Here is a 21461-nt window from a genome sequence, read left to right on the forward strand (position 1 = left end):
GTAGCTGATTTGGGTGAGAAACTGCAAAAGCTGGTGACTGAGTTTGGTAAAGTGTGTGAAAGAAGAAAGCTGAGAGTAAATGTGAATAAGAGCAAGGTTATTAGGTACAGTAGGGTTGAGGGACAAGTCAATTGGGAGGTAAGTTTGAATGGAGAAAGGCTGGAGGAAGTGAAGTGTTTTAGATATCCGGGAGTGGATTTGACAGCAGATAGAACCATGGAAGCGGAAGTGAGTCACAGGGTGGGGGGAGGGGGCAAAAATTCTGGGAGTGTTGATAAATGTGTGGAAGGCGAGAACATTATCTCGGAAAGCAAAACTGATTATGTTTGAAGGAATAGTGGTTCCAACAATGTTATATGGTTGCGAGGCATGGGCTATAAATAGGGTTGTGTGGAAGAGGATGGATGTGTTGGAAATGAGATGTTTAAGGACAATATGGGACTTAAACAAAATGTGGTGTGAGGTGGTTTGATCGAGTAAGTAATGAATCGGTAAGAGAGATGTGTGGTAATAAAAAGTGTGGTTGAGAGAGCAGAAGAGGGTGTACTGAAATGGTTTGGTCACATGGAGAAAATGAGTGAGGAAAGATTGATAAAGAGGATATATGTGTTACAGGTGGAGGGAACGAGAGGTGGGAGACCAAATTGGAGGTGGAAGGATGGAGTGAAAAAGATTTTGAGCAATCGGGGTCTGAACATGCAGGAGGATGAAAGGTGTGCAAGGAATAGAGTGACTTGGAACGATGTGGTATACTGGGGTCGACGTGCTGTCAATGGATTGAACCAGGGCATGTGAAGCGTCTGGGGTAAACTATGGAAAGTTCTGTGGGGCCTGGATGTGGTAAGGGAGCTGTGGTTTCGGTGCATTATACATGACAGCTAGAGACTGAGTGTGAACGAATGTGGCCTTTCTTGTCTTTTCCTAGCACTACCTTGCACGCATGCGGGGGGAAGGGGTAGTCATTTCATGGGTGGTGGGGTGGCGACGGGAATGAATAATGGCAGCAAGTATGAATTATGTACTTGTGTACATATGTATATGTCTGTGTATGTATATGTATACGTTGAAATGTATAGGTATGTATATGGGCGTGTGTGGACGTGTATGTATATACATGGGTAAGTGGGTGGGTTGAGCCATTCTTTCGTCTGTTTCCTTGCGCTGCCACACTAATGTGGGAGACAGCGACAAAGTATGACAAATAAATAAATAAATAAGTAGGAACAACGTGGAAGAAAAAGGTTATGTAAATTATACAATCATTCACCCTTCTATACAGCTGAACAGATTTACAAAGTGATTATTGTTCTATAGAATCTGAACACCCACCAGGTACAGGTTACTCTTCAGCCATCTCCATGATGGTAATTTTTCTAATGTTTACAAGCTATGCACAAGGACAGTTAATATCTATCTGACAATGATGAAGTAATCCCTCCTCTTCTAAATGATAAATCTTGAAAACTGTGGAACTAAAAGATCTCTTAGAATACTTGGTGTAGAATGCTCTCACCTAATACTTTCCCTTTAATCCAAATCCCTTCCAACACTGCATGGAATTAAAATTGTGGGAGTAGTTGCTATTGATAAAAATTCCACTCTACAACAACTATAAAAAATGTAAGTAATCCAAAGGTACCAATTCAATTAGCATCTGTCAACTAGACCACACACACACTCTTTCAGATAAATTACCCAAAGATTCCAAAGCTAACACGCGTGTTCTTATATCGAGAAATTATTAGGCACTGAACATTAACTCGAACTCAAATGCTGGGGAGGTTAGGTGAGGATTTCATTGGTTATGTTGATATTTTTTCTGTACTATTGTCTTCACAACTTCCCTCATATTCAAAATTCCTCATCCCTATAGCGAAACTTAATATTGCAGAATAAACAATACTGCCCTAAATCAAACTCCACAATTTATTCCCTAAATATTATAGTAATATTCAAAACGAAATAACTCAATACCCAAATGTGGGTGAATCACAATCTTCCCACAAACAATGTTTCTGATAACCACACTAACATGAGTTTATCAAACTACTAACAAACATGAAGGGAATCATCAAAACACTATAGTCGTCGTGTACTTTAAGGTTACGTATATACGTACAACAGAAGGAAAAAACTTACTTATAACAATCCGATCCTTATTCCCTGGTACAAAAAAGAGCGCTGCCTCTTGGACACGCCCGAGTGGAAACTGAGGCAAAGGATAAGAAAATTGCCCTCCGCTGAAGGAGGCTCAGCAGAACTTAAGAGGAAACCCAGAGCGGGCAGACACACTGACGCAGCCGCTGGTCAGGTCCCGCACACCTCACACACTTTCCTTGTCTCTACATCACGTGCTCATCCTCTTAACATTGACACACGCCAAATAACAACACAATTCATTATTGATTATCACGTCCGTCACTTGCCATCGCCGATCATCTGACTCTCGTAAACATTGCTATGAAAATCGATGAGAGCAAAACAGTCGACACTTGCTAGTTATTTCCTCCAATACGTATCAATACCTTAATCATCTACTGCATTATTTGACAATTGAAAATACTTTATAAAAGTATTAGGAGATACTGAGAATAATATCTCATTCGTGAAATTTCGTACTATTGGTGTAATATTCACTAGTTACCCATTTTCTTTGGGTTTGACATATGTAAGTAACACAATCGACCAATGAGAAAGAAGTTAGAATACGGTCGTCCAATGAAAATTCATATTCATTCCAAAGACCAATAGAATATAATCTTAACAACAAAGCTTATTCTTATTGGTGTATTGAGGAAGGATCTCTCATATGTAAACTATTGACTTGATATATTACACTGAAGTAAAAGAAAATAATACATACATCCTTATTGATATAGTAAATAAAGAATACAATTACTGTGAGAGTGGAATAAATACACACAGTTGTTGTTGTCATGAGCAATATCAGCCGGGAAGTCAAGGGTTCAACGCGGTGACGACTCAAAGCAAACTTGTTGTGGTAGACTTTCAACTTGTTGTGGTAGACTTTCCAAGTTATAAGGCAAGATAATACTGACAATGGCTTCGGAATCGTTACCTGTTAACAAGGTAGTGGTACACCCGCTCGTGCTTTTGAGCGTGGTGGATCATTTCACGCGAATGTCCAAAATTGGGAGCACCAAAAGAGTTGTGGGAGTTCTCCTGGGTTCTTGGCGGTCCAAAGGTGTGCTGGACGTTTCCAACTCTTATGCAGGTAAAGTTACTTCTCCATTGTATAGGCTGCATTATTGATATGAGTTGGTCCTACTGGCCTATGCTGTTTTCAGGTCAAGCTTAGCAATTGTTTTGATAATATCCGGCAATACATCTATAGTTCCACATCGAGTGAGTTTGCCTTGTAGTGCTAGTGTAGAACATATACATTAGAATAGTAAAATATTGTGGAGCATGATACAGTAGTTTATCAAACGACAGGGCATACGTTAAACTTTCTTGTCTTCCGAGTAGGTGTTTCTAGAATGGTGTGATTCGTCCTTTTTATGTGGAGTACTGGGATAATTCTAGCTCTCCATCCTTCCTCGACAGATTTGAGTCAAAAGCTGTCAGACTTTTCAACACTTCCAGACTAACCATAAAATTCAGTCCAACTTGTCCAGTGTTGCAATTTTAGTTTACTAATCCTCTTCTATAGATACTGTTTTGGTTTTTGCTCCCTAGAGCTGGCTGCTTGTATGTACGACCCTACTATTAATTATTCTATGCAGTACTCAACAAGGTACTACATCACATGATTACTATGTGCTCATTAGCAATCTAAGCTTGGGTCATTATGATTTATTTCTTTTTCTGCATCTCTTTCTATACACCTCGAAGTTTTGAAACTCTACCCAATAAGTATGACTTGGCACTTTTGAAAAAATAGGTTTTTCATTTCCAAAAAATTTGTAAAGTAAGTCTTCATCTCTTCTTTTTCCCTTAAATTAATCTCTCTCTATTTCAGGTAATGCCCAGCCTTGTCTGTAATTGGAGCATCTATTATGAAAAAGTTAAGAGGATAAATTTTAATGAACGTGGTACCATTGGATTCTACTCATTACAATTTTCATAAAGTGTAGTTAATTACTTGTTTTTCCGCCTTTTCCATAGAACTGAAGCCTTTTATAAGGTATTGCCATTAAGGAAAGGGAAATAGTGGGTTAAAAGCTTATATAAATTGTACAGAGAACAGGGAATGGTTTGATAGCACTTTCATTAAGCATGAGGGCTATGTATCAATAGCATGGTACAACAGAATCCTGAAATTAGCCAAAATGTACTGGAATATCAGTGCATGCGATCCAAATTACCCAGTTGTATTCAAATGGGTTGGTATAACAATTCTCGCTAAAAAGAATGAAATCTTGTGTGGCCAGTAAAAGAAAATTCACCAGATCAATCTGACAAACAAGGTGAAATTGCATTTAGAAAGTGTTCAGAGATCTTTCACAGCCCATATTATTGTGTTAATGAAAGTAACAGGGAATGGCTGAAATCTCCAGAGGCTATATTCCATGGAATGCAGACAGGAGAGGCATACCATTGTCTTTACTGGGAAAATCCTAGAAGGTAGTGTACCCACCTTACATCCTGAAATAACATCTGACTTACACTATAGGCTTAGAAGACTTTGCAGAATGCTACCTATAAAATCCAGTGGCTTTATATGCCCAAAAAGAGAGGACACTTTAAACATCAGAGGCCCAAGACTCTTCAGTGCCTTTCCTCTTATCGTTAGAAACAGAGGGGAATGCACAGTAGAGAAGTTTTAGAGTGCACTAAACAAGTATCTATAAAGTGTACCCAACCTTCTAGGCTGTGAGGGATATCTGGGTCTGTGGGCTACGGTATCCATCAGATTGGTCGACCACTGACCTAATCAGCCAGGGGTGTGAGGGTGAAGACTTCACTACTTATTCACTGGTTTAGTGGTAAATATTAAACGGCAAAATAATAGAATTAAAAAGCTATTTCTCCCTGATGCAGTGAAACTATATTAAGAATAATAAAACAACCAAGAAATGAGTTATTTTGCACCTTAATTTGGAAATATGTGACATGTGATAAGAGCATATTGGTAAAGTAGCAGTCAATGCTAAAAACATCTTGATGTTGACCCACTTCATTTTTATGAAGTGTTATGGTGTACTTGCTTTTTATACAGAATGTGGGTGAATTCCACCATTTTCCATATCTCCATTGCCTCTGAAGATGATGATACAGTTTGATTATTAAATGTGCTGTGATATCATTACTTGTATTTTTTTTTTTTTCTTATCATTGCTGCTCTCAAATCCTTATTACTATATTTATATTTGTGTGATAATGCATTGAATGATTGTTTTATTACGTTTTATTATTTACTCCAGTACTTACATAAAAACACACAGAAACATTCACACAATTGAAAAGATCTCTGTCCATCTTCTTAAGTATACGTTAAACATTTTTACTGGTACTTATCCATAAAGAATTTTTAAGATCATACCACTTTCAACTTGACTTTCAACTTGGCTCGATAATGCAGTCTCCTTAATATGTTCTCTAAATTGTAGTTTCTTATTCAAGACCCTTAAATCTTTTACATTTGGGGGAAATCCTATTTTCCCTGCAGTTAGACCTTTATACAGTGTTATAGAAGTGTTCTTAATTGTTCTATAACTTACATGCCCAAATAATCTTCATTAGAAATCATCAGACTCACTTCTGCCCATTTGGATATTGTGTCTAGGTCTGTGTGCATCTCCATTTGGTCAGCTTCTGATACAGTAATATTGCTTTCTCGTATGGCACTAGTAGAGCTCTGTACTCTGGTTTCTTTCACTTCTCTTTATGTCTGATATCTTTACTTTGAAAAAACTGGCTATGAAAAAAACTGGCTACCATTGTTCCTTGTGGTACCCCAGATAAGACATCATCTGACATGATTCTTTCTGATACTACTTTGAGCTAGTTACATAAACAAACTGTAAACTAACTTATATTACCCATAATGTTATATTTATTCATTTTCTTAAGAATTATATGTAGTTTGCTTTGTCAGAGGCATTTGCAAAATTTAGAAAAATATATTCATTTTCTTTTCTTGATTATACTAGCTACTGTCATCATAATGGATTAATTATTGGGTCTATGTAATTTTTCCTGGTACAAATCTGTGTTGGCCTTCATTTATGTAGTTTTTCTTGATTAGATGTGCTAATATATGTCCTTTATCACTCTCAGAAAGAGTGGTATTGTCCAGACTTTACCTTGAGTAAAATCATTGCTTATGCTGTTGCAGTTTTCACTCTGAGGAAGATGGCCGAGATTCCATCTGGTCCCTGAGCTGATCGGTGGCTTTGATTATATCATCATCTGGTCCCTGAGCTGATTGGTGGTTTTGATTATATCACTCTGGCTGGGTTTTCATCTGGTCCATGGGCTGATTGGCAGCTTTGATTATATCACCTTTCTGGGAGTCCATCTGGTCCCATAGCTTTGTATAACTCTTTGTTTTTGTTTTTTTCTTCTGTGTGATTTTATTATTTCTACTCCTATGTTCTTTAATTTCTCATTAGGCTGTTAGATTTTTGCTCACTTTGTACATTTTCCTAAGTTTCTTTTGTTCATCCATTTATCAATCACTTGGTGGTATCTTCAGTTTTACACAATTCATTTTGTGTGGTGCTAGCCCACTGATTATTTGTCTTATTTTCTTATATTGTCCTTCTCTGTTTGCTGTTGAGATATTGCCTATAAAGATTCCATTTCAGTGTGTAATTAAAATCCTTTCAGTAATTGCTTTCCAATTTGATTTTTCATTGTGAAAATTTATGCACACTCAGTCTGTTTTTTTCCTCAGTTGTATCTTGTTCATATTCACTGCTGCATTATATAGTAAATGTTTCAATGATTTTTGTGGTCTGATAGTTCTGTATAATTCACTCGTACATCTGAAAAGTGTCATCCATAGTATACTTTTTCCTGACATTCATTGAAATGAAAGATAAGGTCACCCATCCATATAATTATCACATTTGGTCTCTTGTCCCTGTGGTATTTCTTCAGCTTTTGTTATCATGTCTGTAGTCATTTAGCTTGGTCTTTGTGGTCTGAATGATACTTATTTCCTTTATTTATAACTGATAGGCTTAACGTAATTAGTTTGCATTACCGCTCATCTTCTTTGTCTGATTTCCTTTAGAGTATAAGGATATATACATACTGCCACACCTTTTTTGAATTTTGATTCCGTCTGCTCTGAATGTTTGAAACTGATCAAGGTTTGCTTCATCTCCCACTTACCAATTGAGCCATATTTCCGTCATGTTGAACAGGACTTTGGTGTTCTTAGTGTATTTATTGCTGTGATTTTGATTCTAGGGTTTACATTTATCAGACATTATGTATTACTTTACTTGATCTCCCATGGATTCATCGTGCCTATTCTTGTCATCTGCTGGATTTTGAACTTTTTTTTTTAATCATATTGTTCAGTTTCTTGTTCAGAGCTGGTTTGTTATTGATTTTCCATGTTTTCTTCTGTCTCAGTTAGGTTGCATGATTTCATTTCTGTTCTCTTCCCATTTCTGGTATGACTTGCCTTCTTTGATATCTAATACTACAAAGAAAACATTGAAAGGATAGAGTGTAAGATGCTGTGAGGTATCATGGCCTGAACATTCGTGAGGGGAAGAGAAGTGCTTGAGATAGAATAAATCAAATGGGTTTGTTATATAGTGTGCATGCAGTGTGCTGAACTAGGTCAAATGTTATGGTCATGGGAAATCAGTTTAGTTTGTGTGGCTTGACTGTGGATGTTCTGCTATGTTTTCATTTCATTATACATGACAGTAAGATGGTGGTGGTGAGCAAATGGACCTCTTGTTTGTGTGTTCCTGGCTCTACGTAAGGTGGGAAATGGTGACCACATATGATGAATTAAGAAAAGATGAAGTTTCCCAACCTGGTGGTGATCAGTTAACCTGCATTAAATGTCATTAAGGTGAATGTTTGGCTCTCTCCCTCTCCTTTTTTGTTTTTATAGAGTCTGAATTATGGTTTCATTCCCAGCACTAATTTTACACTTACAGCATTGCTTATGATGCATTATATATGTAGATCTTTTGCATCAGGATTATTTTGTATAACTATATTATATTTGTCAACATTAGTGTTTATAAACATGTACAAAGTAATAATACAGCATGAAGTTAAACTACCAAGTTTGTATATTTGAAGCCTGATATTAATTGTAGAAGCTGATAAGAAAATTTATTGTTCCTCTTTTTTTTCATTTTCAGTTCCTTTTGATGAAGATGAAAAGGACAAATCAGTTTGGTTCCTTGACCATGACTACTTAGAAAATATGTACAACATGTTTAAAAAGGTAAGAAATTGTTGTGACACTTCCTTTGCACAAGAGAATTTTAGTTAAATGATATTTTATTTGTTTGAGATGTGTTTATTTTGTTTCACTCAGTCACTGGTAACTTAATGCCTGGAATGTTATTAATGTGAGAAAACTTCTCTTAACTTCTTGTATAGGCCTTTAGTTTATTTGTTTCTCGTGGACAGAAGAGATTAGAAATGCTGAGGGAGAGAAGAAAAAGGCATGTGGTGGTTGCTTGATAGGAATGTACTAGTAGAAGTTCAGGAAAAGAGGAGGGAAGAATACAAAGTATGTAAGCAGAATGTTAAGAAGCTGATAGAGGAAAGGAGAGTAGATGAAGATTTTTGGAAGAAAGTTAAATGAGAAATTTCAGGATAATAAGAAACTGTATTGGAAGGAGGTGAAAAAGGAAAGAGGTGGATGTAAGAATAGACATGGTGATGCGAGAAGTAAGGAGGGGAATTGCTGAATCAAAAGAAGGAAGTGAAAGGAAGCTGGAAAGTATTTTGAAGAACTAATGAATGTGGGAGAAAGGGAGGCAGCAGTTGTTACATGCATGGGTATGAAGGAGGTAAGGAGGAGGATACAAGTGCAGTAGCCTATAGCAAAAAGGGAGGTAAGAAGGGCAATAATGAGGATGAAGGTAGGAAAGGCACCTGGAGTGGATGGGATTACAACTGAAACGCTGAAATGTGGAGAAAGTGTGATAGAGGGGAAGCAGTTTGATTGAGCATTTTAACAGAAGGTTGCCTGAGGATTGGGTGAAAGTAATTATTGTTACTTTATTTAGAGGGAAAGGTGCTAAGGATGTATGTAGCAATTACAGGGAATATTTAATTATAAGCCACCCTTTTGAGATATTTCAAGATAAAAAGTAACACTGTACCTAAAATTTACTTAGTCACCCAGAAGGCAATACTGTACCTCATATTTATTGAATTACCCTGAAGGTAATACTCTACCTACTACAGGTATTTATTAATTTTCCCACTTATAACATGTTTACTAGATCAGTCTTACACTTAGTAGTGTATGAAACATCCGTCTTTCTGCTGTATTAATTCCATTTACATGGGGTGGGTCAAAGGCATTCAGGTATGTATCTTGGGTAGATATTAATATTCTAGAAACTGGGATTGCCAGCCCCAAACCTGCATGTAGGTACAACAAAGATGCCTAACTCCCAACTTGCTTTTACACATTCATCAATCTTTACATTTCATACTTAAATACTGCACTCTGTGAACCTATCTTCCCCTTGTATTGTCTTTAATCAGTCAGGAAAATAATGTAGTGAAATAGCTTAATTTTTTTTTATAATGGAGTAATGTGGAAAAATAGTTGATTTTATCTTCTCTCATTAGGTGAATGCTCGTGAGAAAATTGTTGGTTGGTACCACACAGGACCTAAACTCTGCCAGAATGATATTGCCATAAATGACCTTGTAAAGCGGCATTGTGGTAATTCAGTTCTGGTGATAATTGATGCTCATGCTTCAAATATTGGTCTTCCGACAGAAGCCTACTACAGTGTAGAGGAAGTTCATGATGTAAGTGTACTTTTGAATTACTTCCATTTTTATATTATTTTTTACAATAATTTATGTTACTGCATATGTTGACTGAATCTACAGCATTTGTATGAAAGGACTTTATAGCATAGCTACAAAGAAATAACTACTCTTGAAAGAAGTAAACAAATGTAGGAAAGGTGTCAGGGAAAACCGAAGATGTAATAGGTGTGGATAAAGAATTTCCATTAACCCCTTAACCCATGAAGTGCTCCCTTTTTTGTGTGTTGATTGTTAAAATCATGCTACTGTTGTCACTTAATGAATTAAAGTTTCCAACTTTGTTTAAAATCCCAGCTGATGTTTGTTTCCACCAATTATCCATAGATGTCACTAGCAGCATGCTACCACAGCTGGAAAAAAATCATACAAATCACTTACCTACAGGACAGAAGAGTGTATATACTGTACGTCATCTGGATGGGAAGCCAGCTGTCATTTTTAACCACGGGATTTAGTCTTAGAGTAAAAGAATAGTTTTGTTGTTATTATTATTATTATACTTTGTTGCTGTCTCCCACGTTAGCGAGGTACCGCAAGGAAACAGACAAAAGAATGGCCCAACCCACCCACAAACACATGTATATCCGTACTCATCCACACACACACGTACATACTTATACATTTCAACGTATACATATATATACATACTCGGACATATACATATATATACATGTACATAATTCATACTTGCTGCCTTTATTCATTCCCATCGCCACCCTGCCACACATGAAATGACAACCCCCTCCCCCCACATGCAGGCAAGGTAGCACTAGGAAAAGACAACCAAGGCCACATTAGTGTGGGAGGCAAGTTGTTAGAAGCAGTGAAAAGTTTTTATTGAGGATGTAAGGCATGTGTACGAGTAGGAAGAGAGGAAAGTGATTGGTTCTCATTGAATGTTGGTTTGTGGCAGGGGTGCGTGACGTCTCCATGGTTGTTTAATTTGTTTATGGATGGGGTTGTTAGGGAGGTGAATGCAAGAGTTTTGGAAAGAGAGAGCTTGGGAAGTGAGTCAGTTGTTGTTCACTTATGATACAGCGCTGGTGGCTGACTGGGGTGAGAAACTGCAGAAGCTGGTGACTGAGTTTGGTAAAGTGTGTGAAAGAAGAAAGCTGAGAGTAAATGTGAATAAGAGCAAGGTTATTAGGTACAGTAGGGATGAAGGACAAGTCAATTGGGAGATAACTGGAGGAAGTGTTTTCGATATCTGGGAGTGGATTTGGCAGCAGATGGAACCATGGAAGCGGAAGTGAATCATAGGGTGGGGGAGGGGGCAAAAGTTCTGGGAGCGTTGAAAAATGAATGGAAGTCGAGAATGTTATCTTGGAAAGCAAAAATGGGTATGTTTGAGGGAATAGTGGTTTCAACAATGTTATATGGTTGTGAGGTGTGGGCTATAGATAGAGTTGTGTGGAGGAGGGTGGATGTGCTGGAAATGATATGTTTGAGGACAATATGTGGTGTGAGGTGGTTTGATCGAATAAGTAATGAAAGGGTAAGAGAGATGTGTGGTAATAAAAAGAGTGTGGTTGAGAGAGCATAAGAGGATGTTTTGAAATGGTTTGGTCACATGGAGAGAATGAATGAGGAAAAATTGACAAAGAGGATATATGTGTCAGAGGTAGAGGGAACTAGGAGAAGTGGGAGACCAAATTGGAGGTGGAAAGATGGCGTGAAAAAGATTTTGAGTGATCGGGGCCTGAACATGCAGGAGGGTGAAAGGCGTGCAAGGAATAGAGCGAATTGGAATGATGTGGTATACCAGGGTCGACGTGCTGTCAATGGATTGAACCAGGGCATGTGAAGCGTCTGGGGTAAACCATGGAAAGTTTTGTGAGGCCTGGATGTGGAAAGGGAGCTGTGGTTTTGGGGCATTATACATGACAGCTTGAGACTGAGTGTGAACAAATGTGGCCTTTGTTGTCTTTTCCTAGTGCTACCTCGCACACATGTGGGGGGGAGGTGGTTGTCATTTCATGTGTGGCGGGGTGACGACGGGAATGAATAAGGGCAGACTATGAATTATGTACATGTGTATATATGTGTATGTCAGTGTTTGTATATATATGATATATATGTATACATTGAGATGTATAGGTATGTATATGTGCGTGTGTGGACATGTATGTGGGTGGGTTGGGCCATTCTTTCGTCTGTTTCCTTGCGCTACCTCGTTAATAGGGGAGACAGCGACAAAGTATAATAAGAAAATAAAAAATACATTAGTTATTTGTTCACTTATTCTTGTAAATTGTTCTGCTAATGTAAATCATTTATAAATGTGAAAAAATCTGACTTAAAACTATATAAAAGGCAAATTAGATATGTATGTACAAGTATGAAATCACATTTTAAAATCATAAATATTGCAGTCATACATGGAAAAATTATTGTATCTTTACATGGATAAGAATCATAAATGCTACAAGCATGGGTCTTCCCCCATCCTCTCACAGCAATATTATCTTTAATAGCGAATAATGTAGACATTCTGTGAGGAAAAAGTAATTTTTGGTATCTTAAACTCGAGCTTATGAGGTGGATCATGAGCAAAATCTTTCTGTTTAAGGGTTAAACACCCAAAGTTATCATATGAAGACCTGCATAAAATGTGTCTAGAGTATCATATGAGCACTTGTTTTTGTTGGTTTATTTTGAACAGCTTGCCAGCATGTTACATATGTATTGCTGGTTACATTGAGCAGCCCATTGACAACTTGAGACTGAATTTTAGGAAGTAATTCTAGTGTAAATATATGTAAATAGAAACCATAAATAAAGTATGTATGTATAATAAATATGAATATTGTTTGTAGCCAAGGTATCCATATTATCCCTGTGACATTATGAATATTTACCACAAAGATTTATGAGAATTGGCTTGCTTTAAAATTGATTGGTATCAGTACCTTGGCTTTGCAAATATTTTCTTTAAAATTGAATGGTATCAGTACCTAGGCTTTGCAGATATTCGTTGCGCATAATTCCTTCTCTCTGTATTTGATTTATTTATATGCTATTTCCAACAAACATATTTATGGTGAAAGAGATGTTTGAAATATTGTAAATTAAATTGTACACTAACAGAATGTTTTATTTCTCTGCAGTTGAAAGTTGTTGGATATTGTCTCAGCACACTTTTCTGCAGTAATTATTAACATGCATTATTATTTGTTATGAGAGTGAGGGAGGGCACTGGAAACTCTTAACTCTTGTCATCTGTTTCTAATGCCACTTGGTTATGAGAGTGGACGAGGGCACTAGAAATTCTCTCCTCATGTATTATCACATTTTGAAAGTAAGAACAGAATAAGCCATGTGAGGATTTTCCTTAAAAGGCCTTGTCATCTGTTCCGAATGCCAGTCTTGCTAAAGCAGGAAAGGCAAGGATGTATAGAAAGAGAAAATATGTTTTCTTACTATTATGCGCTTATACTTCCAGGATGGTACACCTACAACGAAGACTTTTGAGCATGTAGCAAGTGAAATTGGTGCTGAGGAGGCTGAAGAGGTTGGTGTGGAACACCTGCTCAGAGACATTAAGGTGGGTAGATCTTAAAAGGACTAAGCTAGGGTTAGGTCAGGTGAAACCTAGATAGGGATTAGTGCTGTGTGAAATGTAGTGAAGTTTAGTTTGTTTAACTTGGAGCACAAACATATTTGTAGTGAAAAGTTTATTCAAAAGTTGAAAAGATGTCAGCATACACATAATCCATTAACTGATACTGCTTCCCATACTGTTTATTTCTTTGTGATATACTTAGTATTTATTGATTTTCTTTATTATAGTCATTATTATTATTATACTTAGATGCTGTCACCCGCGTTAGCGAGGTACCGCAAGGAAACAGGTGAAAGAATGGCCCAACCCACCCACATACACATGTATATACACAGATGCCCACGTATGCACATATACATACCCATACACTTCACGTATACATACATATACATACACAGACATATACATATATACACACCTGTACATATTCATACTTGCTGCCTTCATCCATTCCGTTCACCACCCCACCACACATGAAATAGCACCCCTCCCCCTGTGCTCGAGCGAGGTAGCACTAGGAAAAGACAACAAAGGCCACATTTGTTCACACTCAGTCTCTAGCTGTCATGAGTAATTCACCAAAACCGCAGCTCCCTTTTGACATCCAGGCCCCACAAAACTTTCCATGGTTTACCCCAGACACTTCACACACCCTGGTTCAGTCCATTGACAGCACATCGACCCTGGTGTACCATATTCCAGTTCACTCTATTCTTTGCACGCCTTTCACCCTTCTGTATGTTCAGGCCCTGATTGCTCAAAATCTTATTCACTACATCCTTCCACCCAATTTGGTCTCCTAGTTTTCCTCGTTTCCACTACTTCTGATACATGTATCCTTTTTGTCAATCTTTCCTCACTCACTCTCTCCATGTGTCCAAACTATTTCACCCACTTCTGCTCTCTAAACCACTCTCTTTTTATTACCACACATCTCTTTTACCCTTTCATTACTTACTTGATCAAACCACCTTACACCACATGTTGTCCAAGCATTTCATTTTCAGCACATCCACCCTCCTCCGCACAGCCCTACCTATAGCCCATGCCTCGCAACCATATAACATTGTTGGAACCACTATTCCTTCAAACATACCCATTCTTCAATGCTCTCAGAACCTTCACCCCCTCCCCCCACCCTGTGACTCACTTCTACATCCATGGTTCCATCCACTGCTAAGTCCACTCCCAGATAACTAAAACACTTCACTTCCTCCAGTTTTCTTCCATTCAAACTTACCTCCAGTTAACTAGTCCCTCAACCCAACTGAACCTAATAACCTTGCTCTTATTCACATTTACTCTCAGCTTTCCTCTTTCACACACTTTCCCAAACTCAGTCACCAACTTCTGCAGTTTCTCACCCAAATCAGCTGCCAGCACTGTATCATCAGGGAACAACAACTGACTCATTTCCCTGCATACTTGCCCTTCTCTTGCATTCACCTCCCTAACCACCCTATCTATAAACAAATTAAACAACCATAGGGACATCACGCACCCCTGCCGCAAAATAACATTCACTGGGAACTGATCACTTTCTTCTCTTCCTACTCGTACACATGCCTTACATCCTTGGTAAAAACTTTTCACTGCTTCTAGCAACTTGCCTCCCACCGCATATACTCTTAATACCTTCCACAAAGCATCTCTGTCAACCCTATCATATGCCGTCTCCAGATTCATAAATGCATCATACAAATTCATCTGTTTTTCTAAGTATTTCTCACATACATTCTTCAAAATAAACACCTGATCCACACATCCTCTACCACTTCTGAAACCACACTGCTCTTTCCTAATCTGATACTCATTCCATCTACCACTACTTGTTATTACCTCCCTATTAGCCCCTTTACCGATGTTCCCATTTGATCTCTTGTCTTATGCACTTTATTTACCTCCTTCCAAAACATCTTTTTATTCTCCCTAAAATTTAATGATACTCTCTCACCCCAACTCTCATTTGCCCTCTTTTTCATCCCTTGCACCTTTCTCTTGACCTCCTGCATCTTTCTTTTATACATCTTCCAGTCATTTGCACTACTTGCCTGTAAAAATCATCCAAACTCCTGTCTCTTCTCTTTCACTAACAATTCTTATTACTCCTTCATCCCACCACTCGCTACCCTTTCTAATCTGCCCACCTCCCACATTTCTCATGCCACAAGCATCTTTTGCACAACCCATCGCTGCTTCCCTAAATACATCCCATTCCTCCCCCACACCCCTTATGTCATTTGCTCACACCTTTTTCAACTCTGCACTCAATCTCTCCTGGTATTTTCTCACACAAGTCTCCTTTTCAAGCTTACTTACTCTCATCATTCTCTTCACCCCAGCATTCTCTCTTCTTTTCTGGAAACCTCTACAAATCTTCACCTTCGCCTCCACAAGATAATGATCAGACATCCCTCCAGTTGTCTCTCTTTCACGTGCCTATCAATTAACATGTAATCCAGTAACGCTCTGTGGCCATCTCTCCTCCTCACATACATATACCTATGTATATCTTTCTTTTTAAACCAGATATTCCCAATCACCAGTCCTTTTTCAACACACAAATCTACAAGCTCTTAACCATTTACATTTAAAACACTGAACTCCCCATGTACACCAATTATACCCTCAACTGCCACATTACTCACTTTTGCATTCAAATCACCCATCACTATAACCTGGTCTTGTGCATCAAAGCTGCTAACACACCCACTCAGCTGCTTCCAAAACACTTGCCTCTCATGATCTTTCTGCTCATGACCAGGTGCATAGACTCCAATGATAATCCATCTCTCCATCCACTTTCAGTTTTACCCATATCATTCTAGTTTACTTTCTTACACTCAGTTGCATACTCCCACAACTGCTTTAGTAGTGCTAATCCTTCCTTTGCCCTTGTCCTCTCACCAACCCCTGACTTTTCTCCCAAAACGTTCCCAAACCACTCTTCCCTTTTACCCTTGAGCTTCATTTCACTCAAGAGCCAAAAGATCCCGGTTCCATTCTCAAACATACAACCTATCTCTCCTATTTTCTCGGTTACATCCACACACATTTAGACACCCCAATCTGAGCCTTCAAGGAGGATGAGCACTCCCCGCATGACTCCTTCTTATGTTTCCGCTTATAGAAAGTTAAATACAAGGAGGGGAGGGTTTCTAGCCCCCTGCTCCCGCCCCCTTTAGCCGCCTTTTACAACCCACGGGGAATGTATGGGAAGTATTCTTTCTCCCCTATCCCCAGGGATATTTTTCTTTATAAAGGCATATAATGTTACACAAAGGTTATATGGATAGTAAAATCCTGCATTTACTTTATATAGGTGAGGCACAATAGAAAGGACATGTGGAGGCATTGGATTGTGTGATAAAGTTTCTTTTTTAATGTCAATGAGTTACTGAATTCCTCAAATGAAGTGGAATCTTAGTTATCAAGATTGAAAATAAAAACTTAGTTACTGCTTCACTTGAGACACTACCAGATTCGAGACTGCAGAAAGTTATCAAACAACTAAGAAATGTAGAATCTTGCCTTAATAAATTTGGAAACCCAATTCCAAACATAATGTTTGCAGGTGACTTCAACCTACCACACATAGGGTGGAAATGGTACTGTAGCTAAGAAAGTCACTGGAAGTAGCACATTTGAATATTTACATTTAAAGAGAACTGTTTGATTAAGCAACAAGCTCTTAATAAAATGCAGCCAGTGGTAGAACCATCCAGAACAAATATGATTTGATTTTCACTAATAGTGTAGACTTAATATATGGCATTAACATATCAGATAGTATCATTGTACTCATCGGGATCTAGTAAAATTATTGACATTTATGGATACTAAATCGCTGCACCCATAGAATGATGCCATTTTTTGGGTGAATTTAGCAAAGTTGATTTTGACAATAAGTATATATAATTTGAAGTAAACAGAGCTGTCTTTATTACACTGGCAAAACTGCATAGGTGTGTGATGACTGCAGACACACTAAACACTTACCAGTGAGAAAAAAGTGCAAAAATTTAGATCAGAGATCGAAACTATATAATAGGTGGAAAGGAGCCACGGATACTGAAAAGCTACAGCTGCCTAACCAAAGAAAAGCATAAATTGAAAGCTTTTGAAGATTTAATCATAAACTCGAAGTCTCATATTACATTCAGTGCTTGCAGGTGGTGATAGTGATGCAGTGAGCAAACACTGTGTTGTTTGCCTTTTCCCCTTGCATCACTTACATGAACAACACAACTCACATATCTGTTTACTGTTAGTTTTTCCTCCCTTTTGTAAACAAACTAAGAGAGTACACCTTCCATTGCTGTATGAAAAAGGTGGCACTGATTGACGAGGGCTGGTTGCTTCCCAGGAGCTTACTTGACTGACATCAAGCAACTGGGACCTACCCTATTTCATAAGACACCTCCAAGCCTTGGCTCTTTTGCATGTTTCTTACTCCTTTACTATTAAAATGTGGGACTCTGGTTCTCGGGTAGGAATGATATTGACTCCCAAGTCCCTCTCACACACAGTCCTTTATTAGATTCTGTATGCCTATTCCTGCTTTTCATTGGTTGACTTGAGGAAGCAGGATGAGTCATGTTGCAGTTACACTGTACCTGATCCATTCCTTTTAATTTAGAATGGAGTGATGATGATGGTATTAGTTATTATTTAATTTGTAATGCTTTATATGTATATTCCAACCCCTTTAAGGCAGAGAAGGATTTAACAGTGAGGAGGTAAACCAGTAAATGTCTGTGAAAAGTTTGGGAGACATTTATCTGCATCTGCAAGGTACCGTTTTGTTGCAGGACACAGTGGTAGGGTCCCTGGGACAACGTATTACAACACAACTCCTCGGCCTGCGTGGTTTACATAAACAACTGAGTGAAGTAGCAAACTACCTAAAACAAGTTGTAGATGGAACTTTACCAGTCAACCACACCATTGTTTATCACCTACAAGTAAGAGATTTTGTCTTTTGTATATGTTACTTTTATAGAAAGCTAGGTGGCACATGAAAAACTTTCTACATATGTTAAAACAATAAAAGACAAAATAGTGAAGGTTTATGATGGAGGGATATTGTGTTAGCTTTAGCCATGTAAAAGTTTGTCAGATACTCTTTTATGATAAACAATCAGTTGTCTTGAAGGAATATTATGTGCAAACCAGTTAAGTTAGTTGTGAAAGGAAGTCTTTTGTTGATGTTTTTCCCCCTTTCCTAACTGAATCTTATCTTCCAATAGTTTTTCTCGGTAGGTGTAGAATTTTTCTTTCTGAAAATCTGATGTATACTATAGCATTTACCTGAACATATGCTCATCCTCTTGCCAGACATAACCATAGCTTCTTTCTTCACAGGACATGTTTAACCTCCTGCCAGATGTAACTAACCCTGCACTAGTTAAGTCTCTGTACGTCAAGACCAATGACCAGATGTTGGTGGTGTACTTGGCATCCCTCATCCGGTCTGTCATTGCTTTGCATAATCTCATCAACAATAAGCTGGCCAATACTGATGCTGAAAAGAAGGAAGGCAAAGATAAAGACAAAGACAAAGACAAGGAAAAGAAGGATGGGGATAAGGAGAAGAAAGAAGACTCTAAGGAAGATAAGAAAAGTGATGATAAGAAATAGTTATTGAAATAAGTTATAATACTGTACTGTAATTAAATAAAAGATTTATATTAAAAACACATGATAAGGATTTGTTTCATAATATGATGCATTCATAATTTAAATGGAAGATACATTTACCAGTGTGAAGAGTAATGACGTAACCCAATAATCAGATAGATCAGAAGAAGAACCTGTTTTAAACACAAGCCTTGAAATTGTGTGGACATATGTAATGACTTGCATACTTAAAAAGACTATTTATACTTTGTACAAACAGTTCATCAAGGAATATGGGAAAGTGTACCACGATGGATATCACCCAAGACCCAGTCTTCACGAGACTAAATGCAAATAAAGCTTTGTTGTAAGAAGTCATCTTTGAAGGGCATGCTATAACTTGATTAACAAGTAGACTATGCATTTTGATATGAATTCTGTACTTTATTGCTGGTTTTGTATTAAAATTTCAGATTTTAAGGTTTTCTCTGAAAAAGGTTTCACAAATTTTCAGACAATGCTTAATGTACAATGAATAAACATGAAATTGTGCCATCAGATAACAATAGAATTATAAATTTTAATGTTTGTATGCCTATCACATCGTATAGCATGCACTAACGCATATTAATAGGATATCAGTGTCCAATTTTCCCATTAACTTTTGAAGGTGTGTTATTTTGAAGGTTTATGAAAAGTAAGTAATGCTAAATTTGTGTTTGGTGACTGCCACTCTGATGCCAGCATATTTTATTTATCTGAGGAAGATGTTTGGGTTCCAAATTTTACATTAATTTTCAGGGAAAATAAGTTAGTTTCTTGGTGGATTTCTATACTGTTATAGAAAATAATACATATTTGATAGTAAAATAACAAAGCCACTTATTATCCATACCTTATCCAAATCTAAATTATTTATTGTTTGGATTAAACAACTTGTACTTATGCTACTGCCATTGAGTGAAAGGTTCATTTATAACACCTCATATATATGGAAGAATGCAAAAAAGAAAAGAGAGGGGAAAAAACATTTTGTAGAAATCCATGACAGGCCACCTAAGATGTTTAGAAAATGGTTGAAAAGGGGATCAGCACCAAGCTCCAACAGCAGGAGCAAAATAATGTATCTATTGTAAGAGTAAGGGAAAATGCATTGAATTACAGGTAAGTATCTCTGATAATATTGTTTACAAATTATTTAAAAGTCCGAGTAATAAATAAATGGGCAACATGCAAAGTCACCAAAGTGGGAGCCAACAGGGGTTTAGAGGGAAAGAGGCCAGATTTAATGGATCTTTGTAAACTTCTACCACAGAGTGGCCACTTACATAGAAAAGAGATGGCTAGTTGGAATATGCACTCTTAACTGTCAAAATGCATTCAGCTATGTCCCACACAAGATTATTAAACAATAATGTATTTCAAAAATGCATTGGATGGGATGTCCTTTGATGGATCAATCATTTTGTAAGTGACAAGGAATGAGATACCCCATGTCTGAGATGCCTTTTTAAATTGGGCTTGAGTAACAAGTGATGTCAGATAGGATGCTAATATTTGTAACATGTGTAAATGAAAAGTTAAAAGAACTTTAGTCCTACTTAAGTATGTTTATAGCTGATGCTAAAAATGTGAGAAGCATCTTGAATTGTAACAAGTGACAGAATTTTAAAAAAGATTTAGCTTTAATCAGGTATGTAGTTGGTCAATTTCAACATTGACACTAGTTCCAGTGCCACATTGTATGTCATTTCAGAGCTTAAATCCTCACTCCAATAATGAGTTATGCATCATATGTTTTGAAAATTCATCAAAATCAAATTTTGAGTCATTAGATATAATATCAAGATTCAAATGGCATGCAACATATATGGAATTGAATAAGTGGGAGGAATGCTGTACATCCTGCTACAAGGTCTGTGGCAACCTAGGGCCTATGCATCCAAGCAGTTGTCTCCATGACTGAGTGAGTGAATTTGTGCCTGGCTTCTCCCATTTTTCTCCAGATGTATCTTGATTAAGGCCAAGGATGCATTTCTGAGCGTGAGTGTTTATCAGCACCACTGCTTTTCTACAAAGATCCTCCCAGTACAGCCTCCCCTCAACACTTGGCACCGACTGAATTCTACGCAACAGCACCTAGACCCCAACCACCCAAACCACTCCATAACCCACATGTAGAAATACCCTCCTCCCCTCCCACACACACATACTCACCAGTAACATCTATTCACATATCCCCTCACCTGCAAAAACTGTAACACAGCACAATGATATGATCCAACAAGCACTGAACAACCTCCCAACTCAAAAC

The 21461-nt window shown here is 37.7% G+C and overlaps 2 protein-coding genes across 5 annotated transcripts in view; one reads left to right on the forward strand and one right to left on the reverse strand.

Annotated features, from left to right (window-relative positions):
* The window catches only part of Rbcn-3B (WD repeat-containing protein Rbcn-3B), a 393934-nt gene extending 391477 nt beyond the window's left edge, over window positions 1-2457 (reverse strand). For 3 of the 4 annotated variants that reach the window (XM_071666667.1, XM_071666666.1, XM_071666664.1), the window contains exon 1: window positions 2140-2278. The gene's annotated coding sequence lies outside the window, so the exon portion shown is untranslated. Of the gene's footprint in view, window positions 1-2139 lie in introns of all 4 variants that reach the window. The other variant, XM_071666665.1, reaches the window with a different exon arrangement.
* A 487-nt stretch (window positions 2458-2944) lies between these two features.
* On the forward strand, window positions 2945-20024 carry Rpn8 (regulatory particle non-ATPase 8). Its single transcript, XM_071666672.1, has 6 exons — window positions 2945-3235; window positions 8304-8389; window positions 9757-9942; window positions 13409-13510; window positions 18340-18492; window positions 18893-20024. The coding sequence occupies exons 1-6, from the start codon at window positions 3061-3063 to the stop codon at window positions 19166-19168; spliced, it is 978 nt and encodes a 325-aa protein (XP_071522773.1). The 5' UTR covers window positions 2945-3060; the 3' UTR covers window positions 19169-20024.
* Window positions 20025-21461: the final 1437 nt, after the last annotated feature.

The sequence above is a fragment of the Panulirus ornatus genome, chromosome 11, assembly GCF_036320965.1.
Source record: "Panulirus ornatus isolate Po-2019 chromosome 11, ASM3632096v1, whole genome shotgun sequence".
Classification (NCBI taxonomy): Eukaryota; Metazoa; Arthropoda; class Malacostraca; order Decapoda; family Palinuridae; genus Panulirus; species Panulirus ornatus.

Excerpts from the sequence above, each read along its gene's own strand:
- Rpn8 (XM_071666672.1), top strand. The coding sequence starts at position 3,061 with ATGGCTTCGGAATCGTTACCTGTTAACAAGGTAGTGGTACACCCGCTC. Across the intron at positions 3,236-8,303 it reads CGTTTCCAACTCTTATGCAG|TTCCTTTTGATGAAGATGAA; the intron begins GTAAAGTTACTT and ends TTTCATTTTCAG. Across the intron at positions 13,511-18,339 it reads ACCTGCTCAGAGACATTAAG|GACACAGTGGTAGGGTCCCT; the intron begins GTGGGTAGATCT and ends GTTTTGTTGCAG.